The sequence below is a fragment of the Loxodonta africana genome, chromosome 1, assembly GCF_030014295.1.
Source record: "Loxodonta africana isolate mLoxAfr1 chromosome 1, mLoxAfr1.hap2, whole genome shotgun sequence".
NCBI classification, from domain to species: Eukaryota; Metazoa; Chordata; class Mammalia; order Proboscidea; family Elephantidae; genus Loxodonta; species Loxodonta africana.
In genome coordinates, this window is record NC_087342.1 from 117,994,949 (window position 1) to 118,018,592 (window position 23,644).

At 36.3% G+C, this 23,644-nt stretch overlaps 1 protein-coding gene across 1 annotated transcript in view; it reads left to right on the forward strand.

The window, feature by feature from the left end:
* MLIP (muscular LMNA interacting protein) overlaps positions 1-23,644 on the forward strand; it is a 147,915-nt gene that overhangs the window by 24,514 nt on the left and 99,757 nt on the right. The window contains exons 5-6 of the mRNA XM_023544748.2: positions 1,371-2,942; positions 12,476-12,547. Of these exons, the coding sequence (XP_023400516.2) occupies positions 1,371-2,942; positions 12,476-12,547 (1,644 nt within the window). The remainder of the gene's footprint in view (positions 1-1,370; positions 2,943-12,475; positions 12,548-23,644) is intronic.

A 23,644-nucleotide genomic window follows, 5' to 3' on the forward strand; every position in this document is an offset into this window, starting at 1 on the left:
GGACTGCTAACTGAAAGGTTGGCACATTGAATGCCTACAGGTGCCTCAGAAGACAGGACTGGTGATCTGTTTCTGAAAGTTCACAGCCTTGAAAACCCTATGAAACAGTTCTATTCTGCATACATGGGGTTGCCATGAGTCAGAATCAACTTGAGGGCAACTGGCAACTATTAGACACTTGTGTTTTTCCTTTCTCATAGTATGATGCAATCAGATCAATAATTTTGAAGGAAAGCTACTATTTAAAAGATTTGGCTTTAGAATCATTTATGGTTTCAGTACTTACAAAGTACTGAATGATTTTTAAAATAGCACAATAAAGCACACTGTTATTTCATGGCACTACCTAGCCTCTCTTGTAAGATGATGCATTGTTTCTTTCTTTTCTCTTTATTTAGTGTAGGATTTCCTGGGATGAGCAGATTACATTTGTAAAGCACTCTGGCTTCTTTTGATATACTTCCAGAATACCACAAGTCATCTGTTAAATGTTCATTCTGGCAAATAATTAACCCAGACCCAAAAACCAACTGCTGTCCAGTGAATTCTGACTTAACAGTGATCCTATAGGACAGAGCAGAACTGCCCCATAGGGTTTCCAAAGCTGTAAATCTTTATGGAAGCTAACTGCCACATCTTTCTCTCATGGATCAGCTGGTGGGTTCATACTGCTGAGTTTTCAGTTAGCAGCCTAGTGTTTAATGACTGTGCCACCAGCGCTCATTGGCAAACAATTAAGGACCATATTTTTAATAAGCTAAAACTCCTTCTTTCTTTTTTTTCTTTCAGTCTCAATTTATAATTCTGTATTGATATTGGGTGTTGCATCTTTTGAATTCTGGGAATTTTTTTTTTTTAAGTTTGCAATACATGGAAGTAGCCTGACTTTTTAGAATTTTAAACACTTGAAGTGTGTTAAATCTTTAAAAGATTGTAGCTATCATCATTGTAATATGGTTTATATTCTTTCAGTGGAAGGAAATTTATATACCAAGGTAAATTTTTGAAATTTATACTGAGGGTGGTTTAAATCTTTTCAAGTCACAGGAATCCAAATTAAGAGAAATATTTTAGATCTTGTCGGTGAATTATTTTTTATACAGAAACATGCAATACAATTTTATATTAGTTTTTATTCTGAGGAGTTAATGAGTTACAAGATATAATGCTTCACTATTTGTTTTATTTCAAATTCAGAACAATCTTCCATTAGCCAAACAGAATCTCCTTCATTTTTATGGAGGCTTAGCTATCTCCTCTTATTTATGATAATAGAAGGACTGTTTGCTTGAACACATAAGTGACAGGAATATTTTGATAGTTTCACAAGTAATGCTCTATTTCAATCTGTCTATTTCTCTTTCCTCTAGTTAACTTCTTCTCCCACTACCTCTGAGCAGCTTGCCTGTAAACCACCTGCTTTCTCCTTTGTTTCTCCAACTAATCAGAAAACACAGCCTGACCCAGTTAACCTCGGCAGCACCTCTGTCCTAGAGGAGTTCCACAGTAGGAGGCTGGATGGCAGTGGGGTCTTTGTGGAAGAAACAGCTACTTATTTTCAAACTACTGATCACTCTTCATCCTCTTTGGCATCGAAGGGCAACTCTTCGACGTTACAGTTTCCCCCTTCTACTCAGCTACCAGGCTCTAATTTATCTGGTCCAAGTGCAGCAAATCAAAAACCTGGACTGACACCTGAAGTTCTGAAGAAGACAACGACGTTAACCTCCCATGTTCTTAGTCCCAGAGAAAGCCCGAGAACCTCTTCTCCTTCACCATCCTCCGGTGCTTCTCTGAAGCCAAATTCAGCCTTGTACATACCAGTTCGTATTGTCACACATTCACTCTCTCCAAGCCCAAAAGCATTTACCTCCTCTTTCCATGGCTCTTCTTCTACTATCTGTAGCCAAATGTCATCTAGTGGAAATCTCTCAAAGTCAGAGGGGAAGTCCCCAGTGCCATCTCGGCTTTCCCTCCTCACTGCTATTCTCAAGTCAAACCCCTCTCACCAAAGACCATTTTCCCCTGCATCCTGCCCCACCTTCTCTCTCAACTCCCTGGCCTCTTCTACACTTACACTTGATCAAAAAGTAAAGCAAACCTCATCCGTGCCTAAGAAATCTCTCTCAAGTTGCTCCCTAAGAGCAGGGTCCCCAGATCAAGGGGAACACCAGGTTTCTGAATTTACCCAGCAATCCTTTCATTTACCCATTTTCACCAAGTCTACTCTGGCACCCTCCCTTTCTCCTACAAAACATGCTAGTAGCAGCCTTGTTTCTTCCAACGTGGAGGAAACACCATCACCCAGTTCTTTGAAGAGCAACGCAACACTTTCCCTGCTACAAACCAATACGTTGAGTTCTGCCGGGCTTCCACCTGTCCCACCTAGCTCTTCTCCTCTTTCTCCTTTGAAGAGTAAACAGGATGCTGACCTCAGGGGTCCAGAAAAGCCCAGGAGACTTTACACATACCCTTCCACTTCAGCCTCCTCTGCAGCATCTTCCATAGCTTCTCCTACTAACCAAAGAGCCACGCTCTCCTCTCCAGAGAAAGGTTTCCAACCTTCCCCAGCTCTTTCAAACCTGATAAACAGATCCAAGAGAGCATCATCACCGCTGTCTGGCCAGGCACAGAATCCTTCAGCTACTCCTTCATCCCCTATCTCAAGTGCCAGTTCATCCTCTCTTCCCAACTTGGGATCCTCCTCTCTCCCTCGTGCTAATCTGCCCACCCAGCCACACCAGCTCAGTCCCTCAGCACTGCACCCAAATTGCGGCAGTAGAACCTTGCCTTCAAGACCTGAGAAGTCTGAAAGCGCAATATCCGACCGCAGGTTATTTGTTTCAACCTCACCACCTCCCATCTCTTTAACAAGAACCAAGGAACTGATTTCACCTTGTGCATTGTCCATGTCAGCAGACCCAGAAAATAAGAAACCCAAGGTATTTTTTTTTTTTGTCACATTGCATTTTGCATGCTTATTTTATTATATGGAAGAATCTTTTTTTCCCAGAGGGAAAATTAATACTTATGTATTCGTTTTACTCCTACAAGGAGTATAGAATACTCAAGGGGGGAGCTAGTACTTGGTATATTTGAATGTAGAGGTGAATTCTATTATAATCTGTCTAAAATTATAAATGTGTCAATAAAACCCTTTGGTCTTGCAAATCCTCCTCTTAAGATAACTTCTTATATCTATGATTGCAAGGGCATTTTTTTTTTTAGGCATAATTTGAATTATACCGTTGACTGCCAATGAGAGAATTAGAAGCAGTTAGTTGATATTTGGGGATATGATACAGTTCTGATTACTGAATAACATGGGCCCTGTCATCCCTCAAGATATCCTGTAATGACAGAACAGAAGGCAGGATTAGTTTAAAATGGAATACTATCTTAGGTCTAGGTCCATATTATTGTCCAGTCAGATTGAAAGCTTTCTGCTTCCTCTGCCCACATTCATTTATAATTATTATTTTTCTTCCTTTTCTACCAGGTTTATTTCTTTATTGCTTCCCTGGCACAAACTACATCAAGATGGATTTAGTTATATGCATATAGGGCAACAGGAATAGACATTTCCCTTGTTACGTAAGAATTTCTATAAACACTAAATATTTAGTAATTATGAAGTAGAGAAAGGGTGGACAAGCTGGGCATAAGGAAATAATATTGAAAAAGGAGAAATGGTAGCTTTTAAATGCCCTGAAGCAACCCATTGAGCAAGGATGTGAACACAGCATTCATTTTAGTATGGGAAAGGAAACATTTGAAAGAGTAACACCAGAGCCCAGCTTCCCTGGTGGAAAACAGCCCTACTCTGAAGCATGACAACTTCCGAGCTTTTCTCAAATAATTCAAAATGTGAATAATATGTACCTAGGATTTGGGAGTTGTTATATACGTAACACAAAGTATGAAATTGCCTGTATTAGGAAGGGGTAGAAATTTTCAATTTAGTGCATTACAATAATAAAGTTTTAGAGCTTAGAAGTACCATGGAATCTAATTTAACTCTGTCACTTTTTGGATGATGAAAAGATTGAAGAGATGAAGTGATCTTATGTTGCAATACAATTCAACTTAAAGAGCATGTGTTAAAAACCTATTGGATGCCTACCACTGGCTTTCTTGGTGTGTTGTTCTTTTTTAAAAAAAACATGGAAGAGAGAATTCTTTGTCCTAAAAAATTTTTAACTTGTATTCAGCAGGAATATAAATATATATATGTACATACACACACACATTTACAGTATATATACACACAAGTAATGTAGAGTTATTAAATCTATAGTACAGCTAGAAAAGAATAAGACAACACAAACATAATGTTAATGTAAATTATATGCAAGAAAATTGCTGAGTGAGTTTAATATAGCAGGAACATTATTATGGGAACAGGTTAGTGAAGGAAGTTGCTGTAAATGTCATTCCTCTCGAGAATGTTTAGGTTTTAGCTTAATGAAGAAGAAAAAGTGAGTTGGCATTTCAGAAATGGAAAACAGAAACAAACACAAAAACCTGACCAAATATACAGAATCTGATCCCAGAAGACTATATGTGGAGACATAACAAGATTGTTCTCATAATTAGATAGCAATCATAGTAATGATAACAATAATAATAAAACAAAATGTATTCAAGTCAATTCCAACTCATGGTGACCCTACAGGACAGATTAGAACTGCCCATAGGGTTTCCAAGGCTTTATCCCATGGAGTGGATGGTGGGTTCAAACTACTGAGCTTTTGGTTAGCAGCTAAGTGCTAACCACTGTGCAACCAGGACTCCTTAGTGATAATAATAGTTAACATAAATGCTTTCTGTGAGTCAAAAACTATACTAGTAGTTATATGAAACAGTAAAAAAATTAATTAAAATATATTGTCAGTTAATTTTTAAAACCCATATGATGTTAGTGATATTATTTTCCTATCTTATACACCAAGAAACTGAAGTTCAGCGAGTTAGTTGCCCAGGTGACATATCTGGCACTGGCCGAGCTAATGTTTATATTGTCTGCTGGTTTTTGAAACCATGTTCTTTATTACTATGATTTTTATTGCTTCAAAGCAATAACTCAGATTCACAGTTTAGCCTGATTTAATACTTCTCATGGAGGAAATCCTCATTATTATGGAATAGAAGTCAGAATTCTCAGTTTACATATTTGGGTCATTTTAAAAGCTGTTGTATTTTTAGAGATTAGTAAACTCTTGCTTTTGAAACTTTCAAAGCAAATGAATCGGATAAAATCTAGCTTTCTATGATTTTAAATAAGGAATTTCTATTTATTTGAGGTAAAATAATTTGGTTATTACCTTTTATGTATATATGTGCATGAATTCATTTGTGGTGTATTAAAAACCCTGGCTAATATTTCATTTTTTTTTGCAATCTAAACATTATCATTTCCTGAATTTATTAATAATAATTTCTTAACCCATGCTGCCTGACACTTAAATTATGTATTACTTGTGTGTAAAGTAATTTTACTTCTGAAGCTTCTTCAAGGTGTTTCTATTTATTGTTCACTCTGTTTTGTTCATGTTTTGGAAACAGTAAGAGAGGGGGAAAAGAGTGAGCCCAGGGGGGCTTTTGATAAAATAAAGGCCTGTTTATTTAAGTTCTGTTCTTCCCTAGACCTCTGACTGCTCCCAACATACGAAAACTTTCAGCCTTGGCTTCTTTTTCTGTTTTATTTTTTTATTTCCAAGTCAAGAAAATTCAAGCTTAGAGAAATTCACAAGGAATTTGACAAACATGAAAATAGGAGGAATGGATATAATTTACATGCCTGTAAAAAAAGTATTGCTCTATTCTTTTGAACAGAAAAAAAAAAGCTTATCATGGGTAAAAATTTCCCAGAAAAAATTTGAATAATTTATAACTTATGCAAAAACACTTGCTTTCTGAGACATGCTGTTTTTTGTCATACTTATTTCCTCCTTGCTTCTTGCTGTTATCTCTCTAGGTAGAAGTCAGCCTACCAATTTTTTTTTTCTTTTTTCTAATTACAGGCTATTATTTGCAGAAATTGTAACTTGAGTATAAAAAAGTCATTAAAATTGATCCTGGGATAGATAAATCTTATCCCAGTTTCTTTTGACATTTGACTAGTTTTGTTTAAATTGGTAAGATTATTTTATAGAATTATAGATGGAAATAGACAAAAGCTTTGTGGTATCAAAAGATTTGTATGCTTTCATGGGTTGTTTCTTGTCTTGCTCCTTCTACTGTGGTGCTAATCTGAGCACAGGGCTGTCTTTGAAGTCAGAGTTTCAGATTTAGATCAGCTTCCTTTTTTTTTTTTCACCCAGTCCCAGATCCTGGAAGGAAAGGAGTGTTAGAACATAGATGGCCATCTAATTAAAACAAGAATATTTGAATGATATTAGTTCAAAGTCGGGGCCCTACTGTCCTTTGATATTAAAATAAAATGGCACAGCTAGAATATTTTGAGCTAAATCCACATATAAAGCATGTTTGATGTTTCTTTTTCACAGTAGAATCTTAAGGTTCTGAATCTCTTTGCACCAGTATTATGCAACTGATAAGGTATTTTAATTTCAGGTGTAGTTTTAAAATATTATTTGCATTATAATCACGGCCTTAGGATGGGCCACTGAATGTTGCTCAGACTTCTCTTTGCTCAACATCTGTGTGGTCTGAGACATTTTTTTCCCTTGAGAAAGACTGATATCATGAAACCCACCCATGGAGTTGTATTTAGGTTCCTTCCCAATATATTTTGCCTTCGTTTATAAACACCCACTGAATTTTTCTCCTAATGAGTTGTCATGATGTTTCATATGGGAGCTTGGGGCGACTGTCACTTCAAAACCTCATATAGTGTGTAGCTCACTGAAGATCTCTTCCAACTATAAGAAGCTCCAGTAGCATGTGTGCCCTGGCCTTAAAGATATTTGAACACATAGCTTGTTTAGGGAATTAGTTGGGAGCTTTGTGATATTTCATGAGACTTTGTAACTGGTATTTTACTTGTAAAACCCTCATTCCTTTAAGGTGTTAAACATTTCCAAATACATCACACTGGAAACTTACTGGCAACAGTCAGTACATTTCTCTATGTGACCTGCTGTCACGGAGATTCTAACTCGCGCAGTGCAGACATGATCACTGATGAGCAGGAAGCATCCCTTTAGAGTGATGCTGTCATTTCTGTTCATGGATGCTACTAGGAGTTGGCCATGATCATACAGAGGCTTGCCACCAGGGCCTTCTCCTCATATTGTTTGTGTAATCTGAAATTCATACATTCATCTGCACCTAGAGTGTAACCACAAGTCCCAATGTCCCTATTGTCAATGCACCTAATGGTTCGCTTTAACACCTTATGAGTCATAATTACTGGAGAGTCGGAATTGACTCCACGCAATGGGTTTGGTTTTTGGATATGGTGGAATTTTAGGTATCAGCAACAAGACATGGGGTAGGATAGAGGTATGCCATGATCATTTACTAGGAGAAAAATTTAAATTATTTTATAAGTGAAGGCAAAACATATTGGAAACCTAAATACAACTCCATGGGTGCATTTATGGTATTTTACGATATTTTCTGAAGCGGCAGTATATGTCCTTACCATCCTTACGTGCACACACAGAATTTATGTTGTGGTATTTTTTTTTTTTTTTATTAGCACTACTAGCTCTTGTTAAAATAACTTATGTTCAAAGATACTGTTTACTTGTCTAAGCCTATACTTTTCATTTTATCATTCTGGTACTAGATAGTTAATGAATATTTTATTGAATGTTGATTGAAAGGAAAGATTACAAGGTAAAGAGATACAACAGGTATCAGTACCTTTTTGCCCATTCAGGATCAGGCAGGTCAGTTCTTCCCAGGGGTGGATTACCCAATAAGCAAGGTACCCATGGGCTTAATTGTGCTTACTTACTAATCTGTAGTACACAACTTCTAATTAGTAGGTAAGCACAATTAAGCCCGTGGGTACCTCACTTACTAATTAATTTAACGCTGGCTCTACCACCTATGATTGATTAGCTGATAGTTATTCTAGCCTGTAATACTACAGGTTGTTATTCAAGTTAGCTAACATTTCCTTGACTGGAGGATTTATAATTTTAAACAAAAGAGAGAAACCAATGCATTTGGCTCATTACCCAGAAGCCCTGGAGTGCTGAAGAAGAAATATGCTCCAAACTCTACTCAACTCCATTACTTGGATTAAGTATATATTGTTAAGACATATGGTTAAGAGAGCCAGAGGAAAGATAACGGACCCAAAAAGTATCTTTTATGGCAACAAGAATGATTCTCAGACTGAAAAAAAAAAGTGCATATGTTTTAGAGGAGCTGAAAAGTTGAGATCGATGAACTAGAAAGAATATCTAGTTGCTCTAAGTGAGTTCATTTCTCCTGGTCTAGATAAATTTTGTCACAAAACAGATGACATTTCTATTTCTATTGCAAAACTATTGTAAATGATGGTAAATAAGAGGATTATAAAAAAAATGAGAGAGCCTTGTGTTCCAATTTTCCCAAAAAAGTATTATGGTAAATTCCAATAGTTGTAGCCTATATTCTTAGTTTGTAAATTTTTATAAAAACAGTTGTAACTGGAAATCAGAGATTTTGTTGAATCAAGAGACATTTATTGGATGCCTTCCAAGTTCCAGCTTCTGTGGTATCTTTCATGACATCATGAACAAGAAGGAGAGATAGGAGAGACATGGTGAGATATTTCTGTGAATTTACCACTGCTCCCTGATCACCCAACACAAAGCATCCCCACGGTCACTCTCTATCCCAACACCCTATTTTGGTTTTATGTATATTATTTATCTCCATATGACATTTCTTTTGCTCACTTATTTGTTTATAGTTTATCTCCATTCATCAGGATGTGAGCTCTAGACAGTAGAGGCTTTGAATATTTTATTTACTGCTCAATCTCCAGTACCTTCAGTACTGCATGTAATATAGTAGATAGTCAATAAATATTTGTTGAATGAATCAATTAGCTGAACTGCCATATCCAAATAGATTTTCAGGATGGATTGATGTTCAGCTGGCTGAAATAATTCAGTGGCAAGAGCTCACTACACTTGCCATATGATTTGAATGTGATGAAAATGTCATGTCTAACAAAATGGCTCATGAAATTACATAAAAATCCGAACCTTTGTGGTCTACAATGACAAATCAACTCTAATAAGATGAAATTGAATAGAGATAATATCTAAATTCTAACTTTTGGGTCTAGAAAATAAAAGCATAAGTACAGGATAGAGTTTAATTTCAACAAATGTTAAAAAAAAAAAGAATTAGGCAGTTTAGATGATAACATGCTCAGTGTAATCCAGCAATATGAGATGACTCTGACCCCAACCTCATGTATATTCTAAACACTCCTCAAAAACCAAGGAGACAATCTTAATTATTATTTTCATTGCATTAATTGTGTTTAGCATCAGTATCATGGAGGTGACAATTATATTTTACTCTGTATTAAACATCTGGAGAGTTATGTACTTTTTTCCAAATTTAGAGTAATATTGACAGAGGAGATTGATGAGGATAGTGGAATTCTTCAGTAAGGAGGGAGTTGTAAAGGCAGCAGTACAATTACTATGTTGAAGAGCACTCTTACCAGGTGCCATGCTTCTAAGTGAGAAGTAAGACCAATGAAGGAATTTAGTGGGAGGCATATTTTGGCTCAATAGAAGGGAGAGTTTTGTGCCAAGTCTAACAATTAGATCTGAATGTGTTGCCTTGGGGGGTAGGAAACTGTTCATGTGGCGACTGAACAGACGAACAGAGGGATTCATGTCTTGGATGAGCAGGTGGAACCAGATGGCCTCCAGTATCACTTTTGGTTCTAAGATTCTGTGACATTATGTTTCCAATAACAAGAAATCTCTCTTTACAGGCCTCTCCAACTAGATTCTTTAAGGGTGAGAATGGGAGGACAAACATTATAAATGATACAGATTCTGAAATGAGAGGCAGGGATGTATGGTAGATAAGTGTACAATTGTTGAGCTAGAGTGCCTGTGTCTAAAGCTCAGGGGTGATTTATTAGCTGAGTGACCGTGGGTAAGTTATTTAACGCCTCTATACCTCAGTTTCCATGTATAAATGGATATAATATAATATCTACCTTATAGGTTTGTTGTGACAATTAAATGAAATAATATATATAAACCTTTTAGAATAGTACCTGGTACAGAGCGATTGTTAGATATTGTTGTTATTATTACATCTTTTATTACAATTAAATATTCAAAAACCATCATGGAATATTAGTGGTATATTTTATTCTGCATTAGGAGTACATTGGTATATTCTGAGGGAGGAAAATTCTTCCTAGAGAGAAAGCATGAGTATTGCATCCAAGCAGGTCTGGGATCTAAACCTATTTCTGCTTTTTATGGGATGCATGGTCTTGGACAAGTCATTTAACCTCACCATGTCTCCGTTTCCTACTGACTCTTTGGTTATACCTAGAATGCAGTGCCGTCGAGTTGATTCCGACTCACAATGACCTTCTATAAAATTAAATCAGGCAGTGTATGTGATTTGATTAGTAATAAATGTCAACCTCTATTCCCCAGAAAGATGAACTTTCATTCTCAATCCTTATTCAAGTTGTCTGAAGACTGTAGGAGTTCAGAGTCAATGTAGAGATGTAGGGCTTGAAGGGACTTGAGACATCCTCCAGCCATCACCCCTCTTGTAGGAGATGGAAGTGTGGGACGCAGGACTGTAGAGAGATTTGCCAAAGGCCACGTCACTTCTTCCTGTGGCAGATGAGAGCTGGTTGGTTGGGATTTGGGGGAGAGAATGTGAAAGATAAATAGTCATTCAAAGTTCATTCCTTGGGGTGGGGGGGGGATGCAGCTTCTGAGCTTCTCCTTGTATATGTTTTGCTGAGTGTTTATGTATGAATGTATGTGTAATGTGAAGTATGTGTGACTGTGTATGAATTTGTGAGTGTGTGTGCATGTGAATACATATATGTAGGCGCATGTGGGAGTGTTAGTGTATATAAGTGAACATGTGTGTATCAGTGAGTGTGTGAGTATGAATGTGTGTGAATTTGTAAGTGAGTGTATGTGCATGTCTATATATATATATATATATATTTGTGTGTATGAATATGTTTAAGTTAGCATGTGTGTGATTGAGTGTGTTGGGTTCTGGAATTATCTGACTAGGTGGCATCCTATATCACCTGTATATCACCTGTTGGTATCAGGCCTCAAGTTGCTAATTTCTTTTCATTACATTTAACATAATAAACAGAAAAAAGTAAAAAGGGTCAGTGTTCTGCTTTTAGATGAACATTGACTCGCTTCCTCTGGGTCTGGCATTTTAATTTGTCTACTTCAACTTCTTCCTAAAGAAATCAGATGTGCCAGTCTCTTAGCTTTCTCACACCAGTTTAGTGAAGGTGACTTCAAATACATCCATAACCTCAAGGTTTCATTTTATTTGATTACCCTGTCTTCTTCTGCAGACCTTCTGGTCTGCCTTCCAGGGCGCTAAGACAGCCTGGAGCTCTGAGTTGATTTCCTGCTGGCTCAGGGCCCCTGGGGAAGCTGCCTGAGACACAGACTTTTGAAGTGATGAGAGCCTTGAACTTAGTTAAGCAGCTTGGGACCCAGAGCAATATCAAAATTGAGGTTCTGATTGTGCATATTATCCTGATTTCTACAACTTCCGTGTATTCACTTCCCTCCGCAAATACTCCACAAACCTGAACTATATTACTCTGAGTTTTACTTAAAACTGGAGAAGTTTTATCATTTGTTATGCCTCTGTGATCCTCATTAACACCAATGTATTAGAAAGTATAGGAAACTATAGTGAGGTTTAAGAAAACGAATTTGAGATTAAGAGCTTGGCCTGCTAGTTTTTCCATTAAGGAGTTAGATTGCTGATATTAATTATATTTAAATTATTGACTACATTGCTGATTGTTTTTTTAAAAAAAGGCTGCTAAATTCTGTGCATTCTAACCTGTGTTTTTATGACTGATGCAAGAGTATATATCAAGAGTTCAATTAAGTTTGTTGGCATATCATTTGTTAATTATGGCCCTATAAAAAAGAACCACTTTGAGGATCAAGTAAAAAATTCTACGTTTATAGAATAGTACTCCTAGGAGGAAATGCTGCTAATGAGAAATTTATATATAACTTTGTAGAAATGTATGTTTTTAAGTTCTGAAATTGGGTAGCATGTAATTGCCTATGATCCCTAGGCTGATATTTTACTGTAGTATTCCTTTGCTTCTCATTCTAATAAAATATTAACTTGGTAAGCTAATTTTTTTCTGTCAGAAGTAAGTTTTTCAAGCATAAGGGTTTTTTTTTTCTTCATTTGCTAACATGCCATTAACTTGGTAGAACTAGTCTAAAATTATATCGTATCTTTGTCCTTTTCATCTCCACTCTTGCTTTCTGGTTACTCATTCTAGCAATACAAGACCAAGTCAAGCTACAAGGCTTTTGCAGCAATCCCTACAAACATATTGCTTTTGGAACAGAAGGTCAGTGTTGGCACAAAAGCATAGTGAATTTTATGTTTTTAATGTCATCTTTTTCTATGTTTCTAAAATTTCTGTTGGAATGATTTCTGTTTTAAAGTTTGCCTTTACTAAAATAGAATTCTACTTTTAGTTTAGAAGGACATGATGAAAGCATCTTGGTCAATAGAATCAGAAATGCCATTGACTTTATCGCCAGAGGCTGAATGTGAACCTAGGCTGAATGTCAACGATGCCCAGGCCACTGCTAAGCAGCCCTGGGAAGCATGGTTCAGAGTTAGATAGATCCTTGTGTTTGGAATTACTAAATGGTTATTAAGGAGCCCTGGTGGTGCAGTTCTTAAGCAGTTGGCTGCTAACTGAAAGGTTGGCAGTTTGAAACTACCAGCTGCTCCACGAGGGAGAAAGATGTGGCAGTCTACTTCCATAAATGTTATAGCCTTGGAACCTGTATGGGGCAGTCTACTCTGTTCTATAGTGTTGCTATGAGTTGGAATTGACTCGATGGCAATGGGTTTGTTTGGTTTTTTTTTTTGGTAAATTGTTATTATATTCAAGAGCTTCTACCTTTCCTCATATTGACCAAAAAGTAGAGATGGAATGAGATTACACTGTGAAAAATTGATGGTTTGGTAATTGACTGGTCAAGACTTGGTGATTAATAGTGTCTTCCACCAGGTAGAAACATATTAGCTGAATATCCAGCTTAGCCCCTTAGATCTCATCAAGGGCTAAATCTTTCTTCCGTTCTTGCCAGGCACTGATTCTACCTCTTTGAATGGGAGGAAGGATTGAGATCACTCCCAACGACCCAGCTGCTTTCACGTGATGCCAGGACATTTTTTATTTGCTACTAAGTATAATTAATGATAAAATTACAGGATGTTACTCCACTAGGTAAATTAAATTAAGGCCTCTTGTTTAATAAACACAATACGTATGCTCAAATGCAGTCCAAATGGAGGATCATATCACAGTTGAAGTGGAATTACCAAATATATGAAAATATTTGTTTAATATATTATTTTTATGATGATTTATTTAGGCAATCTATCTCAGTACATCAAGCTAATTTTTTTTCCATGTAATTACAGTGAGTGAAATACTGTTACTAACATTTTCAAAATAATATTTGTCAACTAGGTGTTATTTTTATCACTGGTTTGAAACCTTCATTCTTGTTCTTTTAGCATGATCTGGGGGAATAAAACCTTTGTGTGGACTCTTGTCTTCAAAGTAGAAATTGTTAGTGGGAAATGCTACGTAGCACACCTGAACTGTACCTATGACCATCAAGTCCATTCTGACTCAAAGTGACCCTAGAGGACAGAGTAGAACTGTCTTCTAGGGTTTCCAAGGAGCAGCTGGTAGATTGAAACTGCTGACTTTTTGGTTAGTAACCAAGCTCTTAACTACTGCGCCACCAGGGTTCTAAGTACGTAGGTTAACATTGAATGGACAAATCTCTTATATGATATGATCCCTACAGCTAAATCCAGGATGTATGCACTATCAGAAATCTGAATGTTCTGGAGATCACTAGGCTGCAGGGAAATCTGCAGTTTTTTTTTCTCTAGCTTCTTCTTCTGAAGTTCTACCTTTTATAGCTCTTTAAATGCCAAAAAACCAAACCTACTGCCGTTGAGTCGATTCTAACTCTTAGCGACCCTACAGGACAGAGCACACTGCCCCACAGGGTCTCTAAGGCTGTAAATCTTTATGGAAGTTGACTGCCAGATCTTTCGCCTGTGGAGCAGGGCTGGTGGGTTCAAACTGGTGACCTTTCAGTTAGCAGAGTGCTTTAACCACTGTACCACCTGGGATCCTTTTTAAAGAACTAAAAAAACAAAAAACAAAAAGAACAGATGGGCCTAAAACACTGATTTCAGGAAAATTCAGGAGGTTGTGAGAAGTGACACTTTTTCCAGTTGCCCTGGTCCTATCATCTAGGGTCATCATTTTGAGTGAGAATAGAAGTGCTCCCATACTATGCTCTGCCCATTCCAGACAGACAGTTCTGAAGTCTGGTCACAAGTATCTGCCTTCACAAAAATGGGAGACTCTCCCTTGAGCAGCCAGGCAAAGGGAAAATTAGGGCCCTGCTATGTCATGGTGTCCTCCCATCATGCTCATCTCACCTAACCTAGATGCAGTCTTTGTCTTATTATTATTATTGTTGTTGTTGTAAAAATATATATAAGACATTTGTCAATTTGATGTTTTTTAGGTATACAATTGAATGATATCAATTACATTAATCATGTACAGTTACCACCCATATTCGTTATCAAGTTTCCATCACCATAAACACTCACTGCTTCCCTCGGTGCCTTCTTCTTGAACTGTCTAATACTATATTAATTTTGTGTTTTGAAAAGTAACTGTTAATCCTTCATGAAAGGCTCTGTGAGATAAAGCTGGATGTTAGTATTAGTTTGAGAATGCCTGTTCAACAGCTCTTTCCTCTTCTAATTGACTGGATTATAGAGATTATAGTCTATTAGTTAATCCTCACAAATGGAGAATCATTAGTTTAATTACCAATTTTATCACAAGTACATTTCATAAATATATCTGGTGGTATCAATGTATGTTTAACCTAATTCAAGTTCACAAGGGAGACATTTTGCGTTTTTAATTTTGAATACAACATGCTTTGTAGGAAAACTACTATTTTTTATTTTTGGTACAACAACAAAATGTAAATATCATAATATCTAATTTAAGATAATGTTATCTGGGGAGAGGGGATTATTGTATAAATGCTAGTGTAGGCAATTGTCTCTTGGCCAAGATAAATTGTTTCTGGGCTAAAATATTTGAATTAGTCAAAGGTCACAAGACATGACATATTTGCTTGTTCCTGCGTTAGCTTCTTGTATAATTGTGTGTATTTTTTGCCACCTTTCCCATGTTGTATGTTTCTCAATGACAAACTTTGCTTTGTAAGAATTTTTAAATAAGAAAAGTATTATCCCAAGATTTTATATCTATTTTTCAGTAATATTTTTTGAATGATATTATGCTGCTCCTTTCAGTGTTGTAGCTTTTTAAAAATAAATCTGGCAACTTAGTCATTTTTACCCATCTGTTTATACAATAAAAATCATCCTATGTCATTGAAATCAAAAGGACTTATTTTTGAATTGAATGAAAAAATTAGGACTGTAATCTCCGGAAACTCAACTAATTTGGGAAGGATCAACGTTTTGGAATATTTTAAAACACAGAAGCTTTTCTGAGGTCTTTTTAATATCAGGCAGAGCACCACAATTAAGGGGTAGGATGGTGCTTCATTATAACACTCTCTTAGGGTCTATCCCTTTGGAATGTAGGAAGATAGAACAAAGATATATAATGCAAGTCTTAGATAATTCAACAATTAATTCTCTGCTCCAACCAGATTAAATAAATCCAAGGTGGATTTTTCTATAGCATATAGTATAATTAACAGAGAATCAGAGTTACTTTTTAAAATAATACTGTTTTTAAAAGCAAGGTTTTCTCCAAATTGAATTTAGACATCCATTGCAATGGGTCTGATACCAATATTCAACTCTCCAAACATTAATTAACCTATCATTAAATCGCTGGATTGGTTTCAGCTTTAATCAGCTTTAATCACCCTAATTAAAGCCTATCATATTCAAAAGAGTACATTTTGTTGGCTGGAGCACGAGGACTCTGATTCTCCTGTTCTATAATTTATTGTCTGCATCAAAACTTAAATTTACAGCATATTCCACAGTCTATGGCTTTTTTCCCCTCTGAACATTTAGAAGGGAAGAATTTTTAGCTTATGGTCTTAACTAAGGCTCGACAGGAAGAGATAAATGTAAACATCGTATTTTAATGCGTTGGCTCCAGGGTCTTTGGCTTAGTGTCCTGCCAATAATCATCATTGACATGAGGATGAAAAACAAATGGCTATAAACATGAATAAAGTGATCAAATCATTTTGTATTTGTGACTGCTCATGGATTTTATTAGAATATGTTCAACAATATTGAGCTGTCTATAGTGGAAGTAATTTTGATATGGACATTTCTTTAGTCTTGATGTGTGTATTGCTGTCGTATGCAGAGAAGTTTAAAGATCTCTCTTTCTCTGTCTTATTGAATAATTTTTCTTCTTATGTTCCGAATCTGATGGCAACAGGTGAAAAATGAAAATTAAACTGGACACATTAATATGCAAAGAAAATGAATTATTATTACTATATAATTGTACTCAAGGAAGGAAAGATTAAGGAAGGAATATTTACATGAAATCAAATAACAGGCATCTTTACTGTCTCAAAAGTGGTTAATTTATTTTCCATGAAAGTCTGAATTTTTTCCTTGGCAGTAATTTTAAACTCTCTCTTCCCTTCCTCGCAAGTATTCCTTAAGATAATATCAAGGCTAGAGGTAGGTACTATTTTACTGACTAATAGCATTGCTATCTGCTATTTTCAAGATACTTTTAATTCATAAATATGTTTGTGTTTGAAAGAGGAATTCTAGGGAAACTCTATAAAATTAAAACCAAACCCATTGCTGTCTAGTCAACTGGGACTCGTAACAACCCTATAGGGTAGAGCAGAACTGCCCCGTAGGGTTTCCAAGAAGTGCCTCGTGGATTTGAACAGCCGACACTTTGGTTAGCAGCCGTAGTTCTATAAATAGTATATAAAAATTATAGGATTACTTAAATGAGAAGTTATAGGGTAAAAAATGTGTTTTTTGGGGGGTTGTTAGAGGAAGGAAGATAAAGAACAGGCATTTTGAAGACAATAGTAAAAACTGTGGTATAAAAAAAGAAAGGGAAAAATGTGAGATAGTCTGTCAGTTGTCAAATCAATTTATTCTAAGTTGCCAGTTTAATTTTTTAAAGCATAAGTTGGTAAACTTCAATCTGTTTAAACATATGTCCTTGGGTAAGAGTATTTTGAGATCTGTTCATGTCTCAAAAATTTAGCAAAAACCAGATTGCTAATTTTGCACATGGCCTGTAGTAGAGATATTGCTTTGTTGAGATTAATACAACAGGCAAGTGTGTTCCCATTTTCTTTAGCAATGGAGAAGTATCCAGTATTCGAATCTATGTTAATTGGTCCTTCTTAGGCTATTGTCTACCATGTAACCCACCCTCCGCCAAACCCAAAACTGTTGCTTTTTTCGTGTTGATTCTGACTCACAAAGACGGGGTAGGACAGAGGAGAACAGTCCCATAAAGTTTCAAGGAGCAGCTGGTGGACTGGAACTGCCAACCTTTTGGTTAGCAGCCAAGCTTTTAATCACTGTGCCACCAGGGCTCCTGTTGTCTACCACATGCATACTTATTTTAAAGCACTTACCGTATCATATTTAATTATGCACACTTGTTGGTTTCTTTCTTTACTTTGAACTCTTTGAGGCAGTATAGTAATATCCTGATAAATGGGAAATGTTCACTGATTGAATGAATGTGAACCGTAGGTCTCGAAAATATTCAATTTTTTCCCCATAGCCTCTTGAGACAAATCTTTGTTCATGGAACTATAAAGATAAAGGAGTCTATTGTATGACAATTGGTACTATGATAATTAAAAGTCTTCCATTGCCATTGAGTGGATTCTGACTCAGAGTGACCCTATAGGACAGAGTAGAACTACCCCGTAAGGTTTCCAAGGAGTGGCTGGTGGATTCAAACTGCCTACATTTTCGCTGGCAGCCTGAGCTCTTAATCGCTGCACCACCAGGGCTTCTTAGGGTAGTATAAGCTTTATCAATTCTACCTCTGTGGAAAAGAAATAAAGCGCCTTTTGCTGGAAAGGAAGCGAGTTGGTTTTAAACTTGTCACCTTTTGGAGATTAGGCAACACAGTCACAGCCCTGCTAGATCCAGTAGTACTCCATTATAACAGATACCGAGCTGAATACCATAGTCACAGCTCTGTGAGGAATTTGATACTTAGAGAATTCAAGTAAACTTCTCAAAGCTGTAGGGCTAGTAAGTTACTGTATTGGACCTCAAAAGGATCTGATTGTCTCCCCAGACTCTGCCCTGCTCACCATGCAGCAGTGGTATTCAGCTAGCTAAAATGGACTATTTGGCAAGAGATGATGATTTTGGATCCCTGTCTACAACACTTTTTTTTTTTTGTCACTTGTTAAAATGTATTTAAATCTTCATTAAATTGGAGCAACAAAAGTATTTTGTCTTTATAATAAAAGGAAAAATAAAAGGAATTAGAAATGATTTAGCTCTGAGAAGAGCTTGAGTGACTGAGGGATCACCAGCCAGCACAATAACTTGAGCTACTGAAAGAGACAAAGCAAATTAGTGTGGAGGTGGCCCAGGCTGAAAATCAGGAACACACTTCTGATATCCTTATGTCTTGGTTAACTAGTGCTGCTATAATAGAAATGCCATGAGTGGATGGCTTTAACAAAGAAAAATTTATTCTCTCACAGTCTAGGAGGCTAGAAGTCCGAATTCAGGGTGCCAGCTTCAGGGGAAGGCTTTCTCCCTCTGTTGGCTCTGGGGGGAAGGTCCTTGTCATCAATCTTTCCTGGTTAAGGAGCTTCTCAGCACAGGGATCCCGGGTCCAAAGGATGCGCTATTCACCTGCCTCTTGTTTCTTGGTGATATGAGGCCCCCCTGTCTTTCTGCTCACTTCTTTCTTTTATATCTCAAAAGAGGTTGACTCCGTACACAACCTAATCTTATAGGTTGAGTCCTGCCTCGTTAATGTAACTGCCAAACCACTCAGAATCATAACCCAGCCAAGTTGACACACAACCCTATTGATCACACCTTGATTAAAGGAAAGAAAGATAAAGATTCTCCTGCCATTAAGCTTGATGGAACGAGTTTGAAAGTGGTTATAATGGTTTGGGAAAACTCCCTTCCTAGTGAGAACAGACATTTAATCCTCCAAAGATCTTTTGAGCAAAGTGCCAAGTAAATTTCCTAAGTTCTTGAAATTTATTTTTAGGCGAGTCACATCAAAATATTTCTAGATCTTCAAAGAAGCTGTACTTTTTGTACACCTATGCATCACAAAAAGTTTACAAGTCATTTTTGGTTATTCTTACTTTGGAAACAGTTTACTTTCAAACTCCATTTAGAGTGCAACTATTTTTTTCTAGCTTCAGATTATTAGAACTTAATCCTATTTCCTAAGGGGACAGGTTATATTGACTCAATATATTTGACTAAAAAAGTAATTGTAATTCCATCAGAGATACACCTTTTGAATAAAAAAATACACCTTTTGAATGGGGAACATCTATTACAGTTCATTGGCCTAGTTTTCCATAAGGACTTTGATTTGCAATGCTCGCCCATAGTCCTTGGCTCTTGGTTATAATGTAATGCTAAACTCAGAACTATTTCCTGCTAAAAGTCTTTTTTCAAAAGCTGGGCCCCAAAATTGGTTGTTTTGATCAAAATGTAAGCACTTCTAATGATAGAATATTTTTCATAATTCATATTAGTTATGAACTTTTAAAAATGGGATTCAGAGCATGTCTCTTTTATGCCTCAATTGGCAATTTGGTCAAAAAAATATTTTTAATAAATATGTTTTGTTGGAGAATATTTTAAAAGAACTTCTCTCAAAATGAAAAAATCTAAAGAAACATCAATTCCATTCTGCTGGTTAAATTGTGAAAAAGCAATCTGTGGTCAGATTTCTTGCTAATGGGGATTTAAAATATTTTCTTTTAATAAATTTTTAAGGAACAGGGTAAAAAAGCTACTTTTTATGGTGGCTAGAAGGGATCGATCAAGATGAAACATTGGTCAAATAGCTCCCAGTCAATAAAAAAATCAATTCTTATAAATTTGAAAGCCATTTAAACTTAAAATAGTCCCCCAAGATATTTTAATATAGTCTGAGTATTTGCCACATTTCATGTCTCAGCATTCCTGACCTAACACCAGTTGTCTTGCCTAGTTTCTCAAAGGTCTGAGAAGATAGATTTTTCCATTTGTGAGTGAATTGCAGTATTTTAAATAACCTTGTTCCCACAGACTAATCAAAATATCAACCTTATTTAGTTTTGGCAAAAAAAAAAAAAAAGCCAAAAAAAACAGCCCATTGCACTAACGCTGATCACGTGCTTAGATCTTTGATGGTAAATGCATTTAATCGTAATATGATAAAGAAATAATTTGTTAGTTAAAATGGTCAAAGGTTTAAATCATTTCTCTAGAATATTTTATCAGGAAGTTTTAAAATACTCTTATTTCTATGGTTCTTTCATTCATTTAATTCCATTTATTCATCAAGTCACCTTTCAGTATATCCTGGAGATCTTTACTGAGCATCTTTCATGTACTCAACCCTGAGGACTCAAAGATAAATACCATATTTCCCTGACTATGAAGGGTCAAATTGTAAGGCATGTAAGGAAGATAAGGGAGGGAAGCAGCTGAAAAAAGTATATATGATGCAATAGGCTTAAATTATGTGCAAAATGCTATGGTGCCCCAAGGAGGAAATGACAGACTGCCTTGTATGAGGGCCAAGGATAACAGTATAAAGAATTTGACTTGGATCTTTTTTTTCTCCTTAATAATATTTTATTGTTTTTGGTGAATATTTACACAGCAAATTAGATTTCCATTTGACAATTTCTACACAAGTTGTTCAGTGACGTTAGTTATATTTTTCGTGATGTGTCAGCATTCTCATTAATTGCATTCTGGTTGTTCCGTTTCCCGTACACTGGTTTCTCTGCCCCTCCCCCTTGTCTTCTTATCTTTGTGTTAGAGTAATTTTTGACCTTTTGGTCTCATATAGATGTTTTTTTAATGGAGCCCCATACTCATGCATAATATCCTTTATTTTGTGTGCCAACCTGTTCTTTTGCTAAAAGGTGACCTCAGGGATAGCTTTGGTCCAAGGTTTAAAGAGTATCTCAGGGTGATAGTCTCAGGGGATCCTTCAGTCTCAACTGGTCCAGTAAGTCTGGACTTTTTAAGAATTTGAATTCTGTTCCAAGTTTTTATCACATTCCATCAGGTCCATCTATTGTGGCCCTGATCAGAATGGTCAGTAGTGGTAGCCAGACACCATTTAGTTCTTCTGGTCTCAGGGTAGATGAGGCTGTGGTTTCTGTAGGCTGTTAGCCCTGTAGACTAGTTCCTTCTCTGAGACTCTGGTTTCCTTTTTTCTCTTTTGCTCCTAACGAGTAGAGACCAACAGCTATATCTTAGATGGCCACCTGCAAAATTTTAAGACCCCAAATACTACTCCCCTTACTAGGATGCAGAACGTGAACTTTGTAGTGCTGGTTGACTAAGTTGTCAATTGAGACTAAGGACCTAAGCTTCAAACCCAGAAAACCATTCTCTCAAGGTGTTTGGTTATGCCTGGCAAGTATCTGTGACTGTGTCCTCTATGTGTGCACACACATACCTGTACATACACATACATATAGATACTTCTATCTGTGCACACATGTACTTACCTGCAGCTACCCATACACATATATGCCTACACACCTACATATATGACCATACACTCATCTTTTGGTTATTGTTAGAGTTGTTGCCAAATTATATATGTCATATTCTTTAGCACAAACATGATTTGGATCTTTAGAATGAATAAGAATTCTCTAAGTGCACTGCCAATAGAAAAATAAACAAATAAGTGAACAAAAAAATTCGCAAAAGGGGAAATATGAATAGCCAGTAAATTAATGAGACATGCCCAACCTCAAAAATTATCAAGGAAATGCAATCTAAAACCAAAAGTGAGCGATATTATTTCATATCCATCCGAATAATAACATTTTTTAAATGTCTGAAAATATTCAATGTTAGAAAAGATATAGAACAATAGGAATTCTTATTTGTTGTAATTATTAGTGTAAAATTATATAAATACTTTAAAGAGTAATTTGACAATGTCTGATAAAGTTAAAGTTGACCATACTCTATTACCCTATTATTAAGTTAGGTCAGTCTTAAACTCTGAACATGTGTATAAAGAGACAGGTATGTGGATGACAGTTGTTGCATAATTTGTAATAATGAAAATTGAGGCTACCCTAAGTGTCCAATAACAGAAGAAATGTCCACATTGTTGTAGAATATGCATAATTATGTACATATTGCATTGGAAATAATATGCAGAGGTGAAATAATGGAACAAACAAATCTCACCTAAGTATATCCCACTTGAATTTAGAGACTATCTCAAGAATAGATTTGACACATTGAACACTAATGACCAAAGACCAGATGAGCTGTGGGAATGATATCAAGGACATAATACACAAAGAAAGCAAAAGGTCATTAAAAAGACAGAAAAGAAAAAAAAGACCAAAATGGATGTCAGAAGAGACTCTGAAACTTACTCTCGAACAGTAGCTAAAGCTAACGGAAGTAATGATGAAGTAAAAGAGCTGAACAGAAGATTTTGAAGGGCAACTCAAGAAGACAAAGTAAAATATTATAAAGAAATATATAAAGACCTGGAGTTAGAAAACCAAAAGGGAAGAATATACTTGACATTTCTCAAGTCAAAACAGCTGAAGAAAAAATTCAACCCTCAAGTTGCAATATTGAAGGATTCTATGGGAAAAATATCGAATGATGCAGGAATCATCCAAAGAAGATGGAAAGAATACACAGAATCACTATACTGAAAAGAATTGGTCGACTTTCAACCATTTCAAGAGGTAGCATACAATCAATCAAGAACCAATGGTATTGAAGGAAGAAGTCCAAGCTCTATTGAAGACACTGGCAAAAAACAAGGCTCCAGGAACTGACAGAATACCAACTGAGATGTTTCAACAAACATGTAAGTCTGGAGGTACTCACTCATCTATGCCAAGAAATTTGGAAAACAGCTACCTGGCCAACCACCTGCAAGAGACCCATATTTGTGCTCATTTCAAAGAAAGATGATCCAAAAGAATGCAGAAATTATTGAACGGTATCATTAAAATTTTTCAGTAAAATTTTGCCGAAGATAATTCAAAAATGGTTGCAGCAGTACATCGATAGGGAACTGCCAGAAATTCAAACCAGATTCAGAAGAGGATGTGGAATGAGGGGTGCCATTGCTGATGTCAGATGTATCTTAGCTGAAAGCAGAGAAGCCCAGAAAGATGTT